Source organism: Puntigrus tetrazona, chromosome 15, assembly GCF_018831695.1.
Source record: "Puntigrus tetrazona isolate hp1 chromosome 15, ASM1883169v1, whole genome shotgun sequence".
Taxonomy (NCBI): Eukaryota; Metazoa; Chordata; class Actinopteri; order Cypriniformes; family Cyprinidae; genus Puntigrus; species Puntigrus tetrazona.
Genome location: NC_056713.1, coordinates 14,738,003 through 14,759,337, shown reverse-complemented (window position 1 = coordinate 14,759,337; position 21,335 = coordinate 14,738,003). Strand labels below are relative to the sequence as shown.

The following is a 21,335-nucleotide window of genomic DNA, read 5'->3' as shown; positions in this document are numbered from 1 at the left end:
CATATGAATGCAATCACTCAACAGTTTTAAATAAAAATTGCACATCCACAAACAAAATACCAGACTTGTAAACAATAAACGTAATACAATCACACATTCATACTTCATGCAAGTAGAAAAAAAATAATAATAATTTCACTTCAACTTGTATTGGACAACACAACCACTTTGACTTTTATTTAGCAAGCACAATTTTACCACAGTTGTCAAAACCAGAAACCACTAACTGGTCTTTTATATTTCTGTTCAGTTAATATAATCACGTTGTTAAAGCTCAACACATACATATACACTCCAAGAGTCTGTACAGATACCACATAATGGCTGCCATTTGCTTATAAAGCGGCTTCAAATGGAAGCTTTTAAGCTGCTTTGGAAGGCCTCATTTTAGTTTTGGCATTTGAGAAAAATTATTAGGGCCTATTGAATTATTCTTTACGTCACTACGTTTTTGAAAAAGCCAAGTAGAAAATGAGCTCAGAGCTAAGGACTCGCATGTGGAATTCATCCTAAAACAGAAGCCATGCGGTGTCACTGTCTGACTCCCACACTGTAAAAACCTGCCCTCAGTATCTCGAACATACAAGAGACTCCCAAAACACTGACTGTTGGCTGTTTCACACAGAACCACACGCCAGATATTGTCAGCCATGCAGAGAAACACACTCCAAAACACACAAATGGATGTAAATGTGAGCCGGCAAAATAACATATCATAAATAACATTAAATTAAAATTATTGAAAAAAACTGACCTGTACAGAATTCTACAATATAAGAAAATTAACACCTGAACAATTCAGCAAGACGTATGCTACTCGGCCGCAGTGAATCCTCAACTGTATAACTAGCTATAAGCAATGCATCTCAAAATGCAAATGTGATATTCAAACATTTGTACATTCAAAAACAGTTACATAAAGAAACATCTTAAACGGAGTACTCAATGCTGAAAAGATGATGAAAAAACAGCAAGAAAAATAAACACTCAATTCTGAAGCAATTTTGTTGTTCTTTTCAGTATTTTCTTCTTCCAAAATATATATAAAAAATTGTACAATTATTTTACATTATTATTATTCTACAATATGTTTTTTTCACTGCATTTTAAATCAAATAAATCTAGGTGATCATAAGAGAGGTCTATTAAATGTATAATACATTGTATCAAAGCCATATTAAATGCTTAAAAGAATAAGGCATTTACATAACTCTTACACCCAAAAGTGCTTTTCAATCATATGGAGGGACTCTCCTCAACCAAATCAAATGATTAATATATTTTCTGGATAAAAATACTGGTAATGTATACCCTGTATATGCACAAACCTGATTAACATCTGCAGTTTAATAGAATTTTGTTGTATAATTCTATTTAAAAGTAAATATTTAATCCCAGAAATGTTCTATTGGCAGCAGACACTGCCTTTTAGTTTTCCAACCCTTGATATATATGATTAATAGCTATAAATCTGATTAAATTAATCAGCCTATCATGTAATTCATTCAATTCAAATATGGAATCGATTGAAAGGCATGGTCATTATGCACTAAAAGGGAAGATAACTGCAAAACAAAACTGCCGATTGTAATGAAATTGTTGTAGACTGTGGAGTCTGGACTGAGAGTTAATGTGGATGAATTGTCCAGTGTTTGAACCGGGACTCTTCCAGCCTTGCATTACACTAATAGGTGTTGAGTGACCTGTTGCTGAGCTGCACTCTCACTCTGTCACTTCCCTTAAAACTGTCATCAAGTCGTAAATTACTCTCAGGATGAGGAGTGATGTTGACATCTTTGTTTAGCCGACACCAGGCGAGGACTGCTGGTCGGGAAGGACTAAAGACAAAATAGACAAAGTACAGAAAAGCAAGGAGAGATATTGGCACGTGTTTATTGGTGTTGGATGGAGGTGAGGCGAATAACTAAATATCTGAGCTGATGGGGAGATACGAGCGGTTTGTCAGTATATCGCCTTGGCCGGAGCAGCCGTGAACGTCTCGCTGTCTGTCAGTGTAGAACAGGGGACACGGCAATAAACAAACACAACGCAGTCAGCCGCCACAGGATTTCAAGAGCAGAGCACAGAGAAGTGCACGGTTCCCTTTCTCTTCCTCTAATAAAACCAGGAATCCCAAGTGGGATAACGAGGAGAGAAGACATTTTGATAACCTCTTCAGAAACGCCGCTTCCTTTGCCCTGACCATCACTGACCGCAGAGAAAAGCACTGAACGTAGCTCAAAGGAGCATTCAAATCCTTCCTGCCCCACCGCGGAGTTCAAGGCAGCGAGGGAAGTGAACGATCTTAGCAGTTTTCCAGGCTGGGATGCAGGTGAAGAGCTGGCTTTTTTTCTCAAAGCACTTTCTCGAAGGAAAACTGTAAAAGGATGGTCGCGCACATGTTCTTAATAACAAAACCAAAGTAAACCTAAGTGTGACTAAACATTTATGCCTCTGAAATCACAGGCTGACACTGTTCGCCGCAAATCTGAGAGGAAATTGTATCCGTTTCTAAGTGCTTTGCATAATAAATCTGGAAATATTCTTTCGAAGGTATATAATGTCGTGCCAGTAATGACGATGAGACCGAAAATGCTGCAAAGAGCCAGTCTGAATTAAAAGCTGGGCATAACTTGGAGCGCTCATGTCCTAGCGGTGGAACTAAAGCTGGCCAACTATGGAAAGAGCTCTTTGAAGAAGCTTTGGTCAGCAGATGATTTGGTCAACATGTTCTTATTTGGGTGCACTTTACACTTGCGTTGCATCTGAATTTCCTTGAAGCGACCGCTGGAGTTGGTTTGTCTGTATTTGAAATCATTCTTTTCCTCTGGGTCTCACTTAAAGTGGCTAGTATGACTCAAGCTGCAGTGATTCAGCGGGCCATTTGAGCGAACGGATTATTCTAAATAAATATTGGCATGGGGAGAGGCTTACACAAAAATGTATCCGAAAATCAATAAATTATGAAGCATAAACATATTTAGTGAGATGGAGGAGAAGGGAAGACAGACGTTACTAAACAGAAGCCAATTTCGTCTTCCCCCTATTGGCATTTCCCCTGCTGCTTCTGGAGTGTTTTTTTCCCTCTCTCTCTCTAACTAATTCACTGAAAAGACTCCTTGCATGTCATTTCCACTTTTAATTTAACATATGAGGACTCTTGACGTGAGCTAATAGCTTTTCCTCAAGGGCATAATTCAATCTGTGATGTCCACCATCAAAGCCCGGCCACATTACAGTCCCGGCCACAGACGAGGCGCCATCAGGGGGGAAGGCGGCCCCCCATTTGTTTTTAAACAAATGCAATGGTGGGCTTTAAATGACAAAAAAAAAAAAAGAACGGATCTCATTTGAACTTATCAGGGGACTTGCCGTGACAAGCTGACCATATGGTTGGTGTACATCAGCCAGAGGAGCCTGTGTTACAGAGCTCATGAAAGGGTCGTGCAGAACGCAGACATTTCTCTCAACGTCACATTTATTATCTCACAGCAGCTTTTCCTCGGACACGGCTCGGGCACACGGCCATGGTCCACACACGCTGTGGTAGCCATTTGGGAGGCCGGCATCAAACGCTAAAAGAGAAACAGAAACTTTTCCCCTCCATTTCCAGCGTTCCAGCTCATTGGAATATTGTTGAGGAAGGTGCCTGATTCGGCATGATTTCCCTTTTCCTTAGAGAGATGCCGGAAAATATGAGTTCCCCAGGTGTGAGTGCAGCTGTCTCTGGTATTTTACGAGCTGCCAGGTTTTGAGGTTTGTGATGGTTGTACTTCTTCGTTACGAATGGAGGATGCTTTCAAAAACAAAAGAAGGAAAAAAGTTGAACGTTTTCATAACCTACATCAATCAAAACCTTTCCTGAATTACACAGAATCACTCTTTAAGTCTGATGACTGAATAAAAGTCAGTTGTCACATATCATACCGATTCTGATGAAAAAGCCTATTTTTATAACATTAGTGCCAGTCTACTGTTGATTTAATTAAATATAATTTACTTTATGTCTCCTGAGCTGTTTATAATAAAATCTCATGTTCCGCCATTCATATTTGAGCTGCAATTTTCCGTCTTGTTCCTGCGTGGGAGTGTTTTGTTTTGGAACACTTGATGATTCCCTTAATACTTCCATGTGATATTAAGCACACTGTTCACTTCTCTAAAAGGAAAAACGAATTAACATTTAATACAACATCTAAATCAATCATATTATTCCGATGAAAAGCGGAGCTCCAGTCGTGTCCCACATTAATGGGCCTAGCCCAGTCAAGAGGAAGCTATGGGGAATATTAAGATTTATCATGTTAATGATAAGGCTTTGAAACACATACGTCCTCTGAGATCACAGTACAGCGGTGCAGGAAAAAGATCTAATTAAAACGTATGCGAGGATACCACAACAAAAGCTGAAACCCAAGCCAGAGGAAGGACAGCAGCACATGTGATTCGTATATTTTGGGGGGGGATCTGAGGGACACAGGGAAGTCCATTTCACTGAGATTCAATGTTTGACGCAGTATATATACACATACAACATTTTCCTGCTTATTTCTTACCTGCAAGTACTTTAATATTTGCAAAAAAATATTGTTGCTTCAATAATAAATCACCCCCACTCCCTTTTGATAGTGAAGTAACTTTCTGAGTTTGCATCTAATAAAAACCTTTCTGTTTTCCCCAAATACACTTGAGCCAATGATTATACATTGTCCAAATAAAATTGTCACATCAAATTAAAGGGTGAAGAAGATGAATGACTGCAACCGCATTGCACACATCTGACTCAACCATCGTCCAGAGCGGTGCGCGGCACACCAATCATTTTTTCACCCTTATTCCAAATGTCACCAGTCAATAAAATCATAACGACAACAATATGAATGTGAACACAAAAGCATTTTCGAATAAACAATCTCTGTCGTCTGTTTGGGAAAAAACGAAGCAGTAACGGAACAAACGCTTTGAAGGGAAGGTTCGTTTAAACCGCAGGATGGACTGACAAACAGAGCTCTGATGTTTTCTAACGTAGCAAAACTCAATATTTTGCGATGAACTCAAGAACAAAAACTCTTTTCTCTCTCCCATGAATTCAATGACACTGACTTAACTTAAATGCCAAGCTGATGTCTAAAGACATGCTTATGACCAACATAATATAATTCACTAACATTTCTCTCACAGTGGAACTTTCTGTACAGTACTTTTCAACAGGCAACATTTAAACACAAATAAAGTTAGCAATTACAAAAATATACACAAAAGCCAAACAGCAAATCCAAATACAGAAACAGAACAAAAAAAAGGAACAATAAAAAGCACATCCTTTGGTTCTCCCCCACAGCGTGCTAGAATAAACTAAAGAAGAAAACAGGAAAAATTTCTTGGAAACGAATGAAAGATGGAATGAACGCAGTCGTTTGCTGAAGCGAGGACAAAGCATGCTGGGAGTGAATTGGAAAAACTCACCATGGAGTTTTAATGGAAAAACATCCAGCCCCAAAGAGGTAGGGTCTTCATGAAGGGACAGATACACAGAGATAGATGGGAAAAGCATTATTATTGATTTGCCTGGGCAAACAGTTTATCGTTTAATGATACACAAATTTAAAATCCATAAAAATAGTGCGGTTTAACATATTTTTACTACTAGACCAGTTCTAAATAGCAATAATACAACTCAATTCTCATCAAACGTCTAAAGTAAACTCCATTGGTGGTATTTAGGAGGGACATGGGAGACATGAGGTCAGTTTCTTCCAGTCTGACAGTTCAATAGAAGTTCAAGAGTGGTTTAATTGAAGTAAGATGCTGTGGAAGATGCTGTTTTATGCTGAAGGGTTAGTAGAAAGGAGAAGTGGGTCCCTGATCTACAGCCAGAGCAATGGATGACCGTAAACATTTTACAGCCAATAGTGTTTCCCAAAAGCAATAAAAAGGACATGAAATCCAACTCTGGCAGAAGAAGTCGTACACTCTGCGGCCCTTTGGATGACTTTACAATTCAGTAGGGGTGAATCAGTGTCTGTGAAACAAAACCTTACAGTTTTACACAGACACTGAATCTTCCTCATTGGCAAACAGCTATCGTGACGATTTTTCCAGATCGAAAAAACTCACGGCGAGAGATATGAGTAATGGTCAGGTTGAGTTTAACTTAATCAGTGTATTTGTATTTGACGTTCTGAATAATGAATGAATCATATTCGCACACAGGGCTTAAGATCCTCAAACATTATGGCCTGAGCTAAACAATCAAACCGGTGGGTTGCTTAGTTTCGTCTCAAGTGGCACAGAGTGAGACACTTCAGCTGAATGGACTCAACAAATATCCAGCTGTGAAAATGGATGGACGCCACTGCTAAATGAATGTGTTCCCATGGAGACGGAAACATGTTAAACCTGGGTTTGTTTAGCAACAGCAATGATCGCTTTGGTGTTAGTGCAACAGTAAGATGTCTATAAAAGATTAAGGGACACATTTGCACTGAAATAAGTAGGACAACACTGTACTATCTATCACATGACACGCTCATGCACTTCTAATAAGATCAGACCTGACTGCGAACCATAACAATAACATAAAAAGCAAGAGAAAATCAGATTTCATCCAAATCCGTAGAGTGCTTTGACAGTCTTTATTCCTGAGAAATGTTTACAGGGAAAAAAAAAAAAAAAAAAAAACGCCTTTTAACAGGAAGCAAGAAGTCATATGATGACAGCCAGTGGGCGTTGAGGGCAACAACCCCACTTCAACAGAATAATCTTTCACACGTTTATCTCTCTTTTTTCTGTGAGCCTAATGCTGCATATCCAAAAGGCATTAAAATGAGGTGATTTTAGCAAATGCTTACACCGTGACATGTCACATGGCTGGGTAGCACCGAAGCTCTTTAAGTTATTCGTATGGTCATTATGGCACTATGAGACAATGGCCCAAAAGCAGCTCAATTCGCGTATTACACTAAGCCTACCACATCTGCGGGGTCATATTCAGCCATCCAGCAACACACACATTCACACTCTATTAAATAAGAAAAGAGCAGCATCGGTGGTGAGATGTGCGATTAAACCCAATGATTCAAATATCTGAAATATGTTCAGCAAAAAGATTGTAGATTTTTATTTCTTAAAATTCTACAGATCTACAAAGAGGGGTTAGAAAGTGTTTATAAGTACACTGTAAAAACTGAGTGTAATTTTAACTGCAAAATTAACAGTTCAAGCACTACAGACAGGAAAAAAACAAAACAAAACTCTATGTACAATTGTAGATATGGCTATTATTCTTTCTGCACTCTAATCTCATTACGTACACTCTCAAATGTTATTTTAATAATTCTAAAAGACATGTGATCCAAACGATTTGGAATAATCATGAATTCCCGAACACCACAAGATAACATGATAGTGTTTGTTATTGCATGTGTAGTTTGTGCACTCAGCGCCAGCGCCTCTTTTGCCCAATAAAAGGTTTCAAAAGTCAATAATACTATAATGAGATTTGATTTTAATAAATACTACTTTACTATAAACCTTCAAAAAAATATTGTAGTACTGGTGCTTGTTGATCAATAAGATAAATGGTAAAACTGTGTAAACATCAAATGGAACTGAAACAGGAATTTGCATGGGACTAGAAAAAAAAAAAACCCTCAAGGGGCTCTGGCATCTCATTGTTGAAGTCAACCACATACACCACTAAGCAACATCAAGTATTATGTTTTCCATAAAATCTGCTTCTTCATAGCCCATACTATGCTATTTCCTGTTATAGTCAGTATTTAAGGACAAAAATAAGTCACCAAAACAGAGATCATTCAGTCATGTCCAAAACATGGCGAGCATCAGTGGGATTCACATCCTTTTAGCACCATCACTACAACCTAACTATATCAATATTCAAGTAAACAGTCTAAATATAGCACTAGGCTGGCTGATGAAGTGACTCTAGAAAAGGCATTAAAGAACAAAAGGAGGTTACTCAGTAGAAAGGTTACTCATCACTTAGCAGACACACGGAAAAGGGGAGATGAAGTCATCAGGGCTGATATCAAAACTCATTGCGCTGGCTGATTTGACAGCTGAAATCAGGAGAACAGCTGAAGTGGTTCACAGAAAAGAAGGTCACACAGTGACACAGCTCCTGGAATGGCACAGTACATTAAAACAGTGCAAGACTCACACTGCTGTCTCACCCGAGAGGACTAGACGCTTCTCAAGACAAGAGTTTTCAGAAAGCAAAATATTAGATGAGCATTAATACTGAACTACGTTGGAATAAAAGATCTAAAAGCCTGAAACTGGGGAATAATGGTTGGAACATTTGTGTCTATTGTGTCCTAGCCCAATTCCACTTGATTTACAGACTGTAGAGGGAAAGATTTTATTAGCAATGCAGGCAATTAAAAAATCATCAAGGTAAACACAATATGCTTCAAGTACTAAGTAGAACACAGAACTACACAACCATGAATTTTCATTATGAATAAATCACTTCAAATCAAAAACGGCATTGTATTTATTTTTTTAAAAATTATTAAAATAGATTCTATTATTGACCTATTAATTTCGCTTATATCAGAGATTTTTATCTCTGACAGTTAATGTTTTTTCTGTTTCCTTTTATTTTTGTCTTTTTAAGTTCTTTTTGGATCAAGTAAAACTAAAATAAATTTTTTAAAGATATACTTAGATATTTTTTTTGCCTTTAATGTGAGAGGACAGTGGAGAGCTAACAGGAGCACTGGGAGGCAAGACGAGAGGCAAAAGTCCTAGTGGCAGAATTCAAACTCGGGTTGCCATGAGCGCAGTTTGCCTATATGACAACGCACTAACCACAAGGCTATGTAGTGTAGCCTGATTCATTTATATCAGTCATTTATTTTTAATAGTTCAAAAAGACGACTTGGCAGCTACAATCAGTCTAAACCCCTGTATAAACCAGTAACAAAGAAGAATATTTATTTCTTTTTTACATATTTGAGCAAATTGGACATAAATACCAAAAACAAGTGGATAAAATAAACCAAAATGAATCATAATTCGAAAAGTAGGAATCAAAGTGTGAGTCATATACACCTAGGGTGAGCAAAATATTTTGGGCATCACCCTTCTACAACCCTTCTGTAACCCTTAGTGTAACCCTTCTACACCATTTTCACTAAAAGGCACTCAACTCAACACTATGTTAATACCCAATATGGCTCACATAGAGTAGACAGTTATGGCAAAAAGAGTTTAAACCTGCTTTCCTCCCGCACCAGCTTGTTTGATTCAGACATGACGCCAAACGTCCAGTTGCATTATTACAGAGACTCTGTCTGCAAAGAGGACAATCTCCCATGTGGTGGCCAGGTCCTTTGCCATTCCCCAGCCACAGCTCTGAGTGCTGAACATCTGAGGGTAGAGTTTTTTGGGCATGCTGATGGGCAAAGAGAATATGAGCGGAGACAGGTGGGTGTGGGGAAACAGCTGACTGACATATACATAGACACACAACACAGTTCAGCACAACATAGGATGTCTCTTGTCTGCCGCCACATATGCTAGCCTCAGCTAAGGAGAGAAAGCTAAGGGATGAAATGGGACTGGACTCGAGGACAGTGACGTCTACTCTGTCACAATCTACAGCCTTGGACTCAGCATGTCTGGTGAAAACAGTGGTTTTAATGGGCATTGAGAGCATACAAGGTCTCCAAAGCTAGAAACTAAACCAAACATAAGGCTGAATTATTCAAACTTCAAATTGATGCACCCTTGATGACTCTTCAAATCAAAACTAGATGTGTGAGAGCCCTTAAAACAACCACATAGCAAAGTGTTCTGCATGACAATGAGCTGCAAGGCCTTGTAAAAATCTCTGTATTTAAAGTTGACCCAACGTGCCACTGTTTCGTTAGCGAATTTCCCATTCAAACTTTGCATTTAAATAAAAATAAACAATTGCAATAAGTCATAATTATGTTTAGTCAGTATGTAAATGCACACTGCAGTCATTGATATGGCAACCAGTCTTTACCGGCGTGTTCATGTTACATGGAGGGCGACCGCATGCTGTGTCCAGTGATTGTAATACATCTGGCTTGGGAACTAACGACTGAGTACAGCAAAGATCCATATGCGGGAGAAAGCAGGTTTGCATGTTTGTGTAAATTCAGGCAATCATCTGGCAAATGACGGTTTGATGACACTTAAGTGCTCCAGCATGAGTCAAGAGTTCATGCAAACTCACGTCATGTTTTAAATCCACGACACAGTTCTCGCAAATGAGAAATGCTATCGCCAGAAATGGCAGGAGCATTCATGGTCTTGACCTGCCCAGAGACTCATAACAATAATATTTTGGTAAACTGCTTAACAATTGACAATGTAGTCTGTCCTGCGCCAAAATATAACTTTCTAAATTGACATTTATAACCTGTCTGCCAGATGGCATAAAGCAATGTTACTACCTTGTGACATTAAATGACAATGAAATTTCAACTGAGACCTCTTCTTGGCTTGAAGTGACAATATACCAAATGCAAATTTATAAAAAGTTGATAATGACCAGAAAACTGCCAGTACGTCAAATAAGTTGCAGACTATTCGGAATATAGCCTCAAGTATTGGCACTTCATTTTCATAGTTAAATTTCCTTTTCACAGTTATAATTTGTAAGACTTAAGTTTGAATTCAACTGTTTATTTAAAATTATAATTAATATTGTGTTACACCAATAGAAGGCTCATATCAATGCCTTTTAATAGTGTGGAGAAACCCACCCAGTGCGCTTGGTGATGGTGCCCAAGGTCATCGGCTGCTTGATCTGAGCCAATGGAAGTACGACCGTCAAACTGGGTAATGGAGACAGCCGTGGGTTACCCATGTTGTTGTTGGTGAAGTTGTTAAAGGATTCTTGACTGGTAAGTTTGGCTATGAAAGAAAAGAGAGAAAAAAATTAATGTGAGTTTGTATTTTTTAAGCAAGATACATTAAAAACAAATCAAATAAGTGTAAATAAATGTATACAATTCACGTTAGATTTCAATTTGCGGTTTTAAACTTTCAATTCATTAAAGATTGCTCTTAACAAAGCAAACAAAACAGACACAATGTTTCTACTGCTCTCCCCTAATTATCAACTTTTAATCAGTTTTCATTTTTTTTGTGTGTTGCCTTTCATTCCAACTAATACAGGAATCAATTTGATATATGCTTCAATGCACTTTTAAAAATGCAAAAAAGATGTATGTTATACAAATATTCCACACAAAATTGAAGTGCTGCTTTTTGTGTTTTTAACTCCATTATTCTTTCAACATACAATATTTCAGACCAGCCCAATAATCTCAGCGAACATTTTCCTTGCTTCCATTGTAATATCGCCAGGAAGAGGGTATTCAGGGGGTCGGAGAAATACCTGAGACACAAAACAATGATTATCTGAGGGCAAAAGCGCTGAGAGCGGCCGTGCCACAGTGTTGGAGGGGTTTTAGATCATTAGCCAGCCTCTCTGTGTCTCTCTAATACCCAGAAACGCTGTCTTTGTGCTTAACCAAAGAGAGGCCATTTAGGCCTCATGGCCCTCGATAAAGGCCTGCTTTGGCTGGAGACATTACACAAACCCCTGCGCCATTCCACACAGGGCCCGGATCTCAAGGGCCCTTCACATTTCAAAACCACTACACCCCAAGCGCAGCCACCTTTTGTGTGCAAGAGCAGCAGAAAAGAAAAGGAATTTGAACAGGAAGCAGCCTGAAAACCCATAATGGTGCTTCTGATGGACAAAGACGAGGAGTAGAGGAAGAAAAATCTTAATGAATTTAGCATCTTTCCAAGAAGGACACACTCAGTCTCGGCGCACTTTTTAACCCCCACTAAATCAAACCCCGACTCGCCCGCGGACACGCACGCAAACAGTCAGCGTCACGGTGGCAAAGCTTAAGCCCTCCGAAAGCAGACGCCTCGCACGGGATGATGTGAAACTCAGCCGCATGACGTCAACCCGAGTGTGGCAGGCTTGGCCGAAACCCTCAAGAATGGCACGTCCGAGAGCGGCAAGGCGCCTGGCCAGTCAAAACGATACTGCTTATGGAGCCGTCATTTGATTAATGACTCATGTGTGATGGCCTGCGCAGTGATACATGACAAGCCAATGGAAAGAAGATCCATCAATGCAAATCCACAGCCGTCGCAGGCCTAACTCCAAGAGGCCGGCCAGGTCACCCTCTGTCACCTGACCCTTCTGTTCAAGCTCACTCCGCTCCATTTGCATTTTCTTCTAATGGCACAGACCTGGTCGCCCTGTCACTGATATCTTGTTTTTCTCCCCCAAGCTGTTCTATTTGCATCTAATAAAGCAATGAACACAAGCGATCCATCTAAGCTGACGCTTTCCATTCGTTATTTGCTTCATTTGCACAAATAAACCTAAAAAAAACAACATTGTACGCAAACGTCATCCCATTTTAATCGCATTACCACCAAATTAAATTGAAAAAATGCAATCTCGACGGCCGCCAATGCGAATAACGTTCCCGGGGACAGAATATCGCAGGACGTTCCAAAGTGTCAACCGTTGAGAAATCGCCAGGCTTTAGGAGCATCTGCAGAAGACTTGAATTCCTAGAAAAAAGTCGCGCTCTCTCGGTTTGGGAATTCTTTGATATATTCTGTTTCACCCATTCATGTCTTTCGCGCTCGTCCAGGTTTCCCAGACATGCTCCTGTAAGAGCGTAGTTCACAGGAGGTAGGGATTAGGACGGGAGGGGAGGAGGAAAAAAAAAGAGGGATGAGTGGAGAGGAAAAGGAACAATGGCGGTACCGCTGCACTCAGGGGGAAGGCGCTGTCATGTCAAGTTTGCCTGTGCCAATTCCCAGAGCTATCATTATTAAAATACACACTTTCAAAGGAGGAGTATTACAAGTGGAAAGGGGGTAAGTAAAAGGAGAGGCCAGAAAGCGCCGGATAAAAGCAATCCCGGTGGACAAAGTGAAAACAAATTAAAAGAACCATTATAAAACACAGATGCTGCAAAGAAAATAAACTTCACAAGATTTACTGTTTTTAGAAGAAATCAGACATCGGTGGAAAAGCCATTTCTGGTTGCCTCTGCTTTTACAGTATCTGCTCGCTGCTATTTTCAGGCTTGCATGGGGTCAAGCCAGCCTATGTGAAAATGGCCAACTGCCAGTCTTTTCCCAAACCGCCAGTGAATGAGAGTGCTTTTAAAGTGACAGCAGAGGTTTTTTTTTTTTTTTTCTTACAAAGTTTTTGGGTTGTGCGGCATCCGCTTTAATGAGCAGAAACATTATATGAAACTTCCTGCTATTACCAGACATTGTGCCGTACGAGTATTTTCACCGTAGGACTTCAAACTCCATTATAAAATGGTACATTTTCCGTTTCCCCTCAGTTTCCCCTCATGTGCTGATTTCACTTCAGAAGTCGCCGTATGATTACAAGCCATTACATCATGGCCGAAATTATTCACTGCTGTATAATAGCAATATACGTAGTTATCAAAGAAAACGCGAAAGCATTCAAGCGTGTAATTTATTAACCAAACTACATCCGAACGTCTTGCTATGAGGCTGTCTGAAATTAGATCCAATAGTTTACAACATGTCAGCGTTTACAGCTCATCAGAGGAGCACCTTGGTGACAGTGGGAATCTACACTCTTCTGTGGCTCAGATAACAGCCTTACTGAAACCATATGTGAGCGAGTTTGTTTGCAAGGCAATGTGTGTGAGAGGATGTTTCACCTCAGACGAGCAGACTTTGCAAACGGTGCATGAGAAGATGAACAGGAAGGCATCCGCAGACTCAATCAATGCACCTCGGCATGTGGCTCTGATCAGGAGCACGTAATCTGATCATGTCAATTTACTTATGGGTAAGTGGGAACCGTATTCTCTCCTCCCAGTCATGAACGCTGCAGTGTCATTTCAGACATGTTTAAATGAAACCCTATGCTGGTCTGTCAGAGGAAAAAAAGGAAATGTTTTAGTGAATAAGCTCAATTCAAAGCACCAGGATGTCAATCAACTCGCCGTAAAGGCTATAGACACTGCTGGGCACATGGCACCTCCAATATTCAAATTAGCGGTTGATGAATATGGGCTTATAATGGCTGATTCTTAAATGATTACATTTAGTGTTGCTCAGATAAGAATCAGTGATATCACCCTAAAGAATAAACCTAAAATAAAATTATTAATATTTGTTTCTTCTCACATGTAAAATTTCACATTATAAATCAGTTTCTCCTTGTAGCCATCACAATTTAAATTTTACATGTGAAAAAGAAACAAATATAAATAAAAAAAAACTACACTATATTAATACAAATGTTTATTAAATAATTACAGATTTTTTTAATGCAAAAAAATATACATGCATTAAATAAACTTTTATAGAACTCAAATTATACAAGGTCCAATAATAAAAATAAATAAATGAGCAGCATATTTCTAGTGTTGCAGCAGCTGAATGAAAAGGAAATGTGGAGAATTTCCTGTTTCTTGTGCCTGTGCCATGGATGTGTTAAACAGCACTGACAAATGATGTTTCCTTCTATATATATATATATATATATATATATATATATATATATATATATATATATATATATATATATATATATATATATATATATATATATATTCTAGCATAAAAAATGTCAATAGTTAAAATTCTTAGAACTCAAAAAGCATCTTACCCTGCCTAGACCGAGAACTATTTTTCAAACTCATTAATGTAATTAAAATATCTAGTATCCAACCACAACATCAAACCTGCTGAACTGCCAAAAGTCCATAATTACAACCAAAATTACAAACCAAAGGTGGTTTTAGCTGGTAGAACCATGAAGCATCTACAATAAGAAATTAAAAACCAGACATCATCATTACCACTCTTGATTTGACAATATGGCAAAAACACCCATATCCAACAGCTGTTTCAGCCACAAAATAGGCAATATAATCCATTTATTTGCTTACCATAAAAATATACTGTGCAAACAGAAACATATCAGTGTTTTCATTTCCTCAGAGCAGTTAGTGGTTTTGGTTTAAGTTTCACATAAAAAAGCCTGACAAAGAAAAAATATTTACTCCTTGTAAAAAGTACTCAACTACCAAAGCTTATAAAGCACTTAAAATATAAACACAATATAGAGAATTATTCATATTTGAAAGAATCATATCAGACTTGCTGACAGCAAGAGAAGGAATGCTGTATTGCATCATGCTACAGAGAAAATTTCACTGTGGGACAGTGCAGGGTCTCAGGTCATGAGAAGTGTCAAAATCACATTTCCTCACAGTGGGAAAGGGCAGCACATCATCATTGCTCACTCTGCCTGATAAAGACACACCAGCCCACTCAAAAACTTTTCGCATGAGAGCGAGACAAAAAAAAAAAAAAAAACATACCACGCCACCCAGGGCAAACAACAACACTGTCTCAATAAGATGTTTACATTCACTATGCCAGGGGAAAGGCAATGCTGCAAGGGAAAAAGAAACTGGAAAAATAGAAAAAGAAAAGATTTTCTTAAAAATCTTTAAATATTTAAGACAAACATTAAGCATTAAAATGATAAAAATGTCCAGTAAAATGGAATATGATCAGACAACAAATATGTATAAAAAGTACAACTTTTAAAAACAGCTATATTTTCTGGAACAAGACAAGAATACTTCATTAAAAGCAAACAATACAACATAATATAATATAATATAAAATATATATACATATACAAACACATATATGAAACTAGTCAAAGACGACCAATAAAAATCCATTACAAACCATTTATCTTTAGAGAGGAAGCATTGCTTTTTGCTTTTAAGAGGAGGCCATTCATAAAATTCAGGACAAATTACAGAGTAACTCCGGCCCTTTTGCTGGATTAGATTCATATCAAGACAAAACGTAGTGGCATGATTCAGGCCTAAGTATTTTTCCTCTCTCTGCCAATGGAGTGAAGTAAGGTCCTTCATTTGAAACAGGCTTGTCAACAAAAAGCTGAGAACACAGCGCCACACAGAGGCCTGGACCTGTACTGTTCTCAGCAAAAGGACAAGACTTTGTAACCAGAGTAATAAATCTTCAGGATAGGGAGTCTGAATGAGACCGTACATGATGCAGAGTTGTGGTATGTTAAAACAAGAGCGGCTCTTTGATGCCTGGGATGATTGCACGTCTGTTGTTTTGTGAGCGGAGGAGCTGAGCTTTATCTTTGAGAGCCGGAGAGCCGCTGTGATGGAATTTAAGAGAGAGTGTGTGTGTGTGTGTGTGTGTGTCACAAACAAGGGAGGAGGCAGTATATGATTATAGAGAGTTTTTGCTAGCCCTGCCCGTACAGATCAGATCAACTCATCTGGCTGCTTGTCCGACAGACACACAGACACGGAGACCGAGAGAGAGAAAGAGAGAGAGAGAGAGAGAGAGAGAGAGAGAGAGAGAGAGAGAGAGAGAGAGAGAGAGAGAGAGAGAGAGAGAGAGAGAGAGAGAGAGAGAGAAAGAAAGTAAACAGGAGAGATCTGATGGTTGTAAATGATTCAGCACAGGACTCAGTGACTGTGACACACACTTTACCACCACACTTGACACGAAAGGAAAACTTCTTTAAAGGCACTACAGCCCAACAACAAACAAAAGATGCAAGAGTATTTGGTCTCATATTTCAAATGCAATCTGCATTCTATGTTATACACAAATATAGTGGGCTCCTAAAGTCTGAAAGCACTAACAAAAATCTATTTTTATATATTATAACATTTGAGTGAAAGTTTACATAATTTAATGAATTATTTTCAGTGCAAATTGCATAATTATCGAGTTATGTCATTTTTCTTTTATGTTCTTTAAGGACGCATTTATTTGAAAGACTCATCCTGTATTTATTCTATACAATAAAATTGTGAAAATATAATACATTTTAAAATGTAATTTATTCTCGTCACAGCAAAGCTGAATTTTATCATGAAGTTATCAGTGTCATATCATTTCAGAAATCATTCTAATGTCCCTAATTTTCTTCATATTTTTGTGGAAACAGTGATGCATTTTTACCCCATGATTCCTCAATGAGCATAAAGTCTGGAATGATGCATCCTTGCGGAAAAAAACAAAACAAGCAAACATTGGAACATATAAAACATGTGAAAAAAAAAAACTAATGCCATTTAGATTTGATCCGTTTTAAATTAATAAACACAGCGTTGAGCTTTTTGAAACGGTTTGCTCCAAACAATGTGTCATCAGTTCTGCAAAAGCATCCGTGTCTGGCTGTTTTTGCTTTAAGATGATGAATGGTGTAAACAGGCATAGTTACTGATAAAACAAGCCCTGAAACCCAAACAAGCTGTATGCTGACATTAAATGGCTCAAAGGAAGTATCCCGTTATCCCTAACTCAATAACAGCGAATTAACAGCTTCCTGTCGCACCTTGTTTTCCTTTCAAAATAGTCAATGAACATACGCAAAGAAGGAGACCACCAAGTTTTGTCAAACCGACACTGAATTTCCTGTAAGCTCAAAGCTAATGTGACCGCCTCAGTCCAGACGGCTCTTTCCATCACGCTCCTCACATCTTCGCGTATGGCCAACACAGAGCTTAACCGCTGCACAGCATGTCTACCAAAGCCACATGTACCCTAAACACCCCTGTGAATGGAAACCATACAACTACAGTTATGCTTCAAACATTTTTTTTTCTTTTGGCTTTTGTTCAGTTCTAGGTAGAAGAGGCCGACGGACAAATCAACTTAGCAGAAATCACCACCTAAATGAATGAACCAACCGCCTGTTAGCACCGAACAAAGAAGGACTTGTTGAATTATCTAACAATGCCACAAACCTAAAGCGAAAGGGATGTGGCTCCTGAAATAGATTCACAATTAAACTAGGAGAGAAGAAAGCCTGATTGTTTCTATTTTTACAGAGTGCCAGCTCTGAAGGATGTGTACTTCTCTAGTTCCTTCCCTAAATCAATGAGTTGTCACAGGAGACAATTGCCAGTCTACTGTTGTGGCTACTCCGTCGCAGCTTTTCTTATCAATCAGTTATTTCTGCTGCCTCCGTTCATGCTCACGGGCCCAAAAATGAACAAAACCGACGGAAAAGCAAACGGAAAGCGACGCTGATAGCCTTTTCTCTTTTCGTGTCTGATAGCTAATCGTGGCGGAAAAGGATTTAAAAGTGTGACAACCACAAAAACAATTTTGCTGATTTTTCGATGGCACAAAATGTAATTTCCTACAGAAGAAGAATGTAGAAAATCATATTTATTTGTAGAAATCCTGTTGTCATTACACTGTTTAGCAAACCAACAAGAAAAATAAATAGGGGCCAATGGTTTTTTTTCCTTAGCAAAAATGCACTTATTTACTTAAAATACCTTTAGTCAGAAATTAGTTAAAAGTGACAAAAAAAATAATAATAATAAATGCTGTTATTTTGAAGAAAACAATATACTGTGTAACAATATAATAATATTAAGCAGCAAAGTGTTTGATAATAATAAATGTTTCTTGAGCAACAAATCAGCATATTCGAATGATTGATGTTAAGATTCATGTAACACTGAAGACTAGCATAATAATTGATGAAAATTCAGCTTAATCAACAGAGGAATTCATTTAATTTTTGCTCAAATAACTGCAGCTAACTGTAAATGAATGAAATTACAACTGATTGGAAATAATGACAATAATTTCACTGCAGTTCAGTTTATTAAACAAATGTGCCATTTGCAAAACAAATGTTTTACTATCGTATATTAAGAATGTGAACGACAGAAGTAGGAAGAGGGGCAATGTGTAATTTGTAATACATTAAGAAAAAAGGAAGAAAAAACTGATTGAGTGGTTTAAAAATAAAGCAAACATCTCCAGCAGGATATGTGAGTGGTTCAAGCATTCCAGCTCCAAGTATAAGCCCATAGGAGAGGCCCTCAGGGACCAAGGAAAAGTGCAGACCACTTTGTCTCCCTTTCTCCCCCACACCGTTTCATCTTAATTCAAAAGCCACATCCTGCTATCCTCCCATCTTTTGGCTTAAGGAATTATGGAATGATCCTTGAGGTTATAAAATCCGGACAGTCCAAGGTTTGCCTCTAAGGCATACGAACAGCCTCAGACTTCTGTTTCTTAGATTCCCTTATCCTGTTTCCAGTACAAAAAAAATGTCACCTCAGAACCCTGTTGTCAAAGTGTCTCATCGGGCTGAAGTTGATAGGACTAATTGTTGACAGGTGCTTCTAATGCCCAGCTTTGAAAAGCGAGTCTGATTTACGACAGGGCTTCTGAGGCCCACTTTCATAGCTGCTGGTAACCATCCCTACACGGGACGCCAAACATTCCGGCCCTGTGATGTCACAGCTTTGCTCAACTCAAAGTAAAAAAGAAAAAAAGAAAAAAGAAAAAAAAAAGTTAATTATATTGCCTTTGAGACAGTCAAAAGTCATCTAAATTAATTTATTAACTATTAATGTGCATTAATATTAATATATATTAGATTTGGATAAAATCTTCTTTAATTTAATTTAATCACCCTTCTAAAAATGATTAAATTACTAAATAATAAATAAAACGAATTAATTAAATTATATTGCTATATATTATATTATATAGTCCATAACATTTCCATTTTAACTTTAAAAATAAAATGTTGCTGAAAATCCAAACTGATTATTTGATGCATTATTCTAAGGCTTTTTTGTAATAAATAAATAAATACTATAAAACTGATTTACATTTGCTTTTACATTTGAATTAGTAATACATTTAAACCAGCAAATTATTTTTTTTTACGTCAATATAGTGTCATTTGATATGTAACTTTTGGTGACAGAGTAAGTGAGGCTTCTCTTGAACCCTTTGGGAAGCTCCGCAAACACCCTACGGCTGACTGGAGTCTCCTGTGTCCGTATCAGCGGGGTGCTTTCGGCGAGCGGGGGGTATTGATTAATCAGACCTCTGCTTTATGGAGTGGGGAGTGCTGATGGGCAAACAACGCTGACAGGTGTGCCAGCTCCTGTGGCAATCAGCACAGAGATGAGAAGTGTGTGTGCGGCTGGGTGACTGAGTGGGTGTGTATGTACGTAATGGTCAGACGTGGTCAGCGTAAGAGAGTTTGCAGCCAGGGACAGTGTTTGACAAACATCACAGTGTTGTGACAGAGATCAACAGGCTCAAACACAAGGTCTGCTAGGGTGACTTGATTAACTCCTAACCGGCCAGAACATACCTTTCAAGAATTAGCTTAGTGAAAATCAATTCAAGAAACATAAATATGTGAAGAATTTGTACATGTTACATATTAGCATTTAATTCGATATATGTTACCAAATATATATATATAAAATAGCCCAGTGTAATTAATTAGGTTTTGGAAGAGAACAACTAGTGTTACTAACTTATGAACGATTTTAGAAGTGAAAGAGGTGCATAATGTTTCTAAAAAAAGTGTTTGCTAACCATGTAGTGGTGATCCAGATGGGCTACTAGAGAGGCCAGGAATGGGGCTACACCGGCCGCCCTGTTTGCTGCTCAGCTCTTGCTCGATCTCCTCTAGTCCGGCACTCTTCTGGAAACGGCTCATGCGATTGACCACGCGTGGAGACATGTGTGTGCGTGCGCATGGCGCTCCACCGTACGGATTGATGGGAAAGACATGAGAGGTACCACGAAGAGTACTAATCACCACCCAGCGGCAGTCATGGCTGAAGCAGATGTCCTGCACCTAAAGCAAAGGTAAAAGAAGACAAAGGAAATTGTCATGCCAATGAAGCACAGACAGATAGATTGATTGACAGAGAGAGAGAGAGAATTACTATTATTATAAGTTTACTATTTAATACACTTTAAAATACAATTTATTCATGTGAAGCAATGCAGAATTTTCAGCATCATTACTCCAGTCTTCAGTGTCACATGACTTCATGGACCCGTGATAGATCCTCTGATGATTAAAAAGATCAGTGTTTATTCACAATAGAAATTTGTTACAATGTACTTTATTAAAAATTTCTGGGCCAGGTAATTTTAAGAAATTGTTTTATTCAGCAAGGACGTGTTACATCAATAAAAAAATCATTTCTAATTTGAAAAAGTTTGGTTCTTTTTAACTATGAAGTAATTGGAAAAAAATAAAGAAAAATGTATCACAAGAAAAATGCTGAATCATACACACAGTCAATAACATGCATTTAGTTTTCATTTCATGCCAGCTTTAAGGAATGCAACCTGACTTCTGTTTGAATTTTCTTTGGTGTTAGTCAAAGTTTCTGGCAAAGATAAACAGATAAAATCTCTCTCTAAAAAAAAAGTGTTATGAA

General features: G+C 38.2%; 1 protein-coding gene across 7 annotated transcripts in view; it reads right to left on the bottom strand.

Moving 5' to 3' along the window:
• The window catches only part of bcas3 (BCAS3 microtubule associated cell migration factor), a 193,336-nt gene that overhangs the window by 125,577 nt on the left and 46,424 nt on the right, over positions 1-21,335 (bottom strand). For 5 of the 7 annotated variants that reach the window (XM_043258853.1, XM_043258854.1, XM_043258860.1 and 2 more), the window contains exons 15-17: positions 20,476-20,740; positions 10,764-10,914; positions 5,467-5,511 (exon numbers count right to left, since the gene is read on the bottom strand). In XM_043258853.1, the coding sequence (XP_043114788.1) occupies positions 5,467-5,511; positions 10,764-10,914; positions 20,476-20,740 (461 nt within the window). The remainder of the gene's footprint in view (positions 1-5,466; positions 5,512-10,763; positions 10,915-20,475; positions 20,741-21,335) is intronic. The other 2 variants (XM_043258855.1, XM_043258856.1) reach the window with 1 other exon arrangement.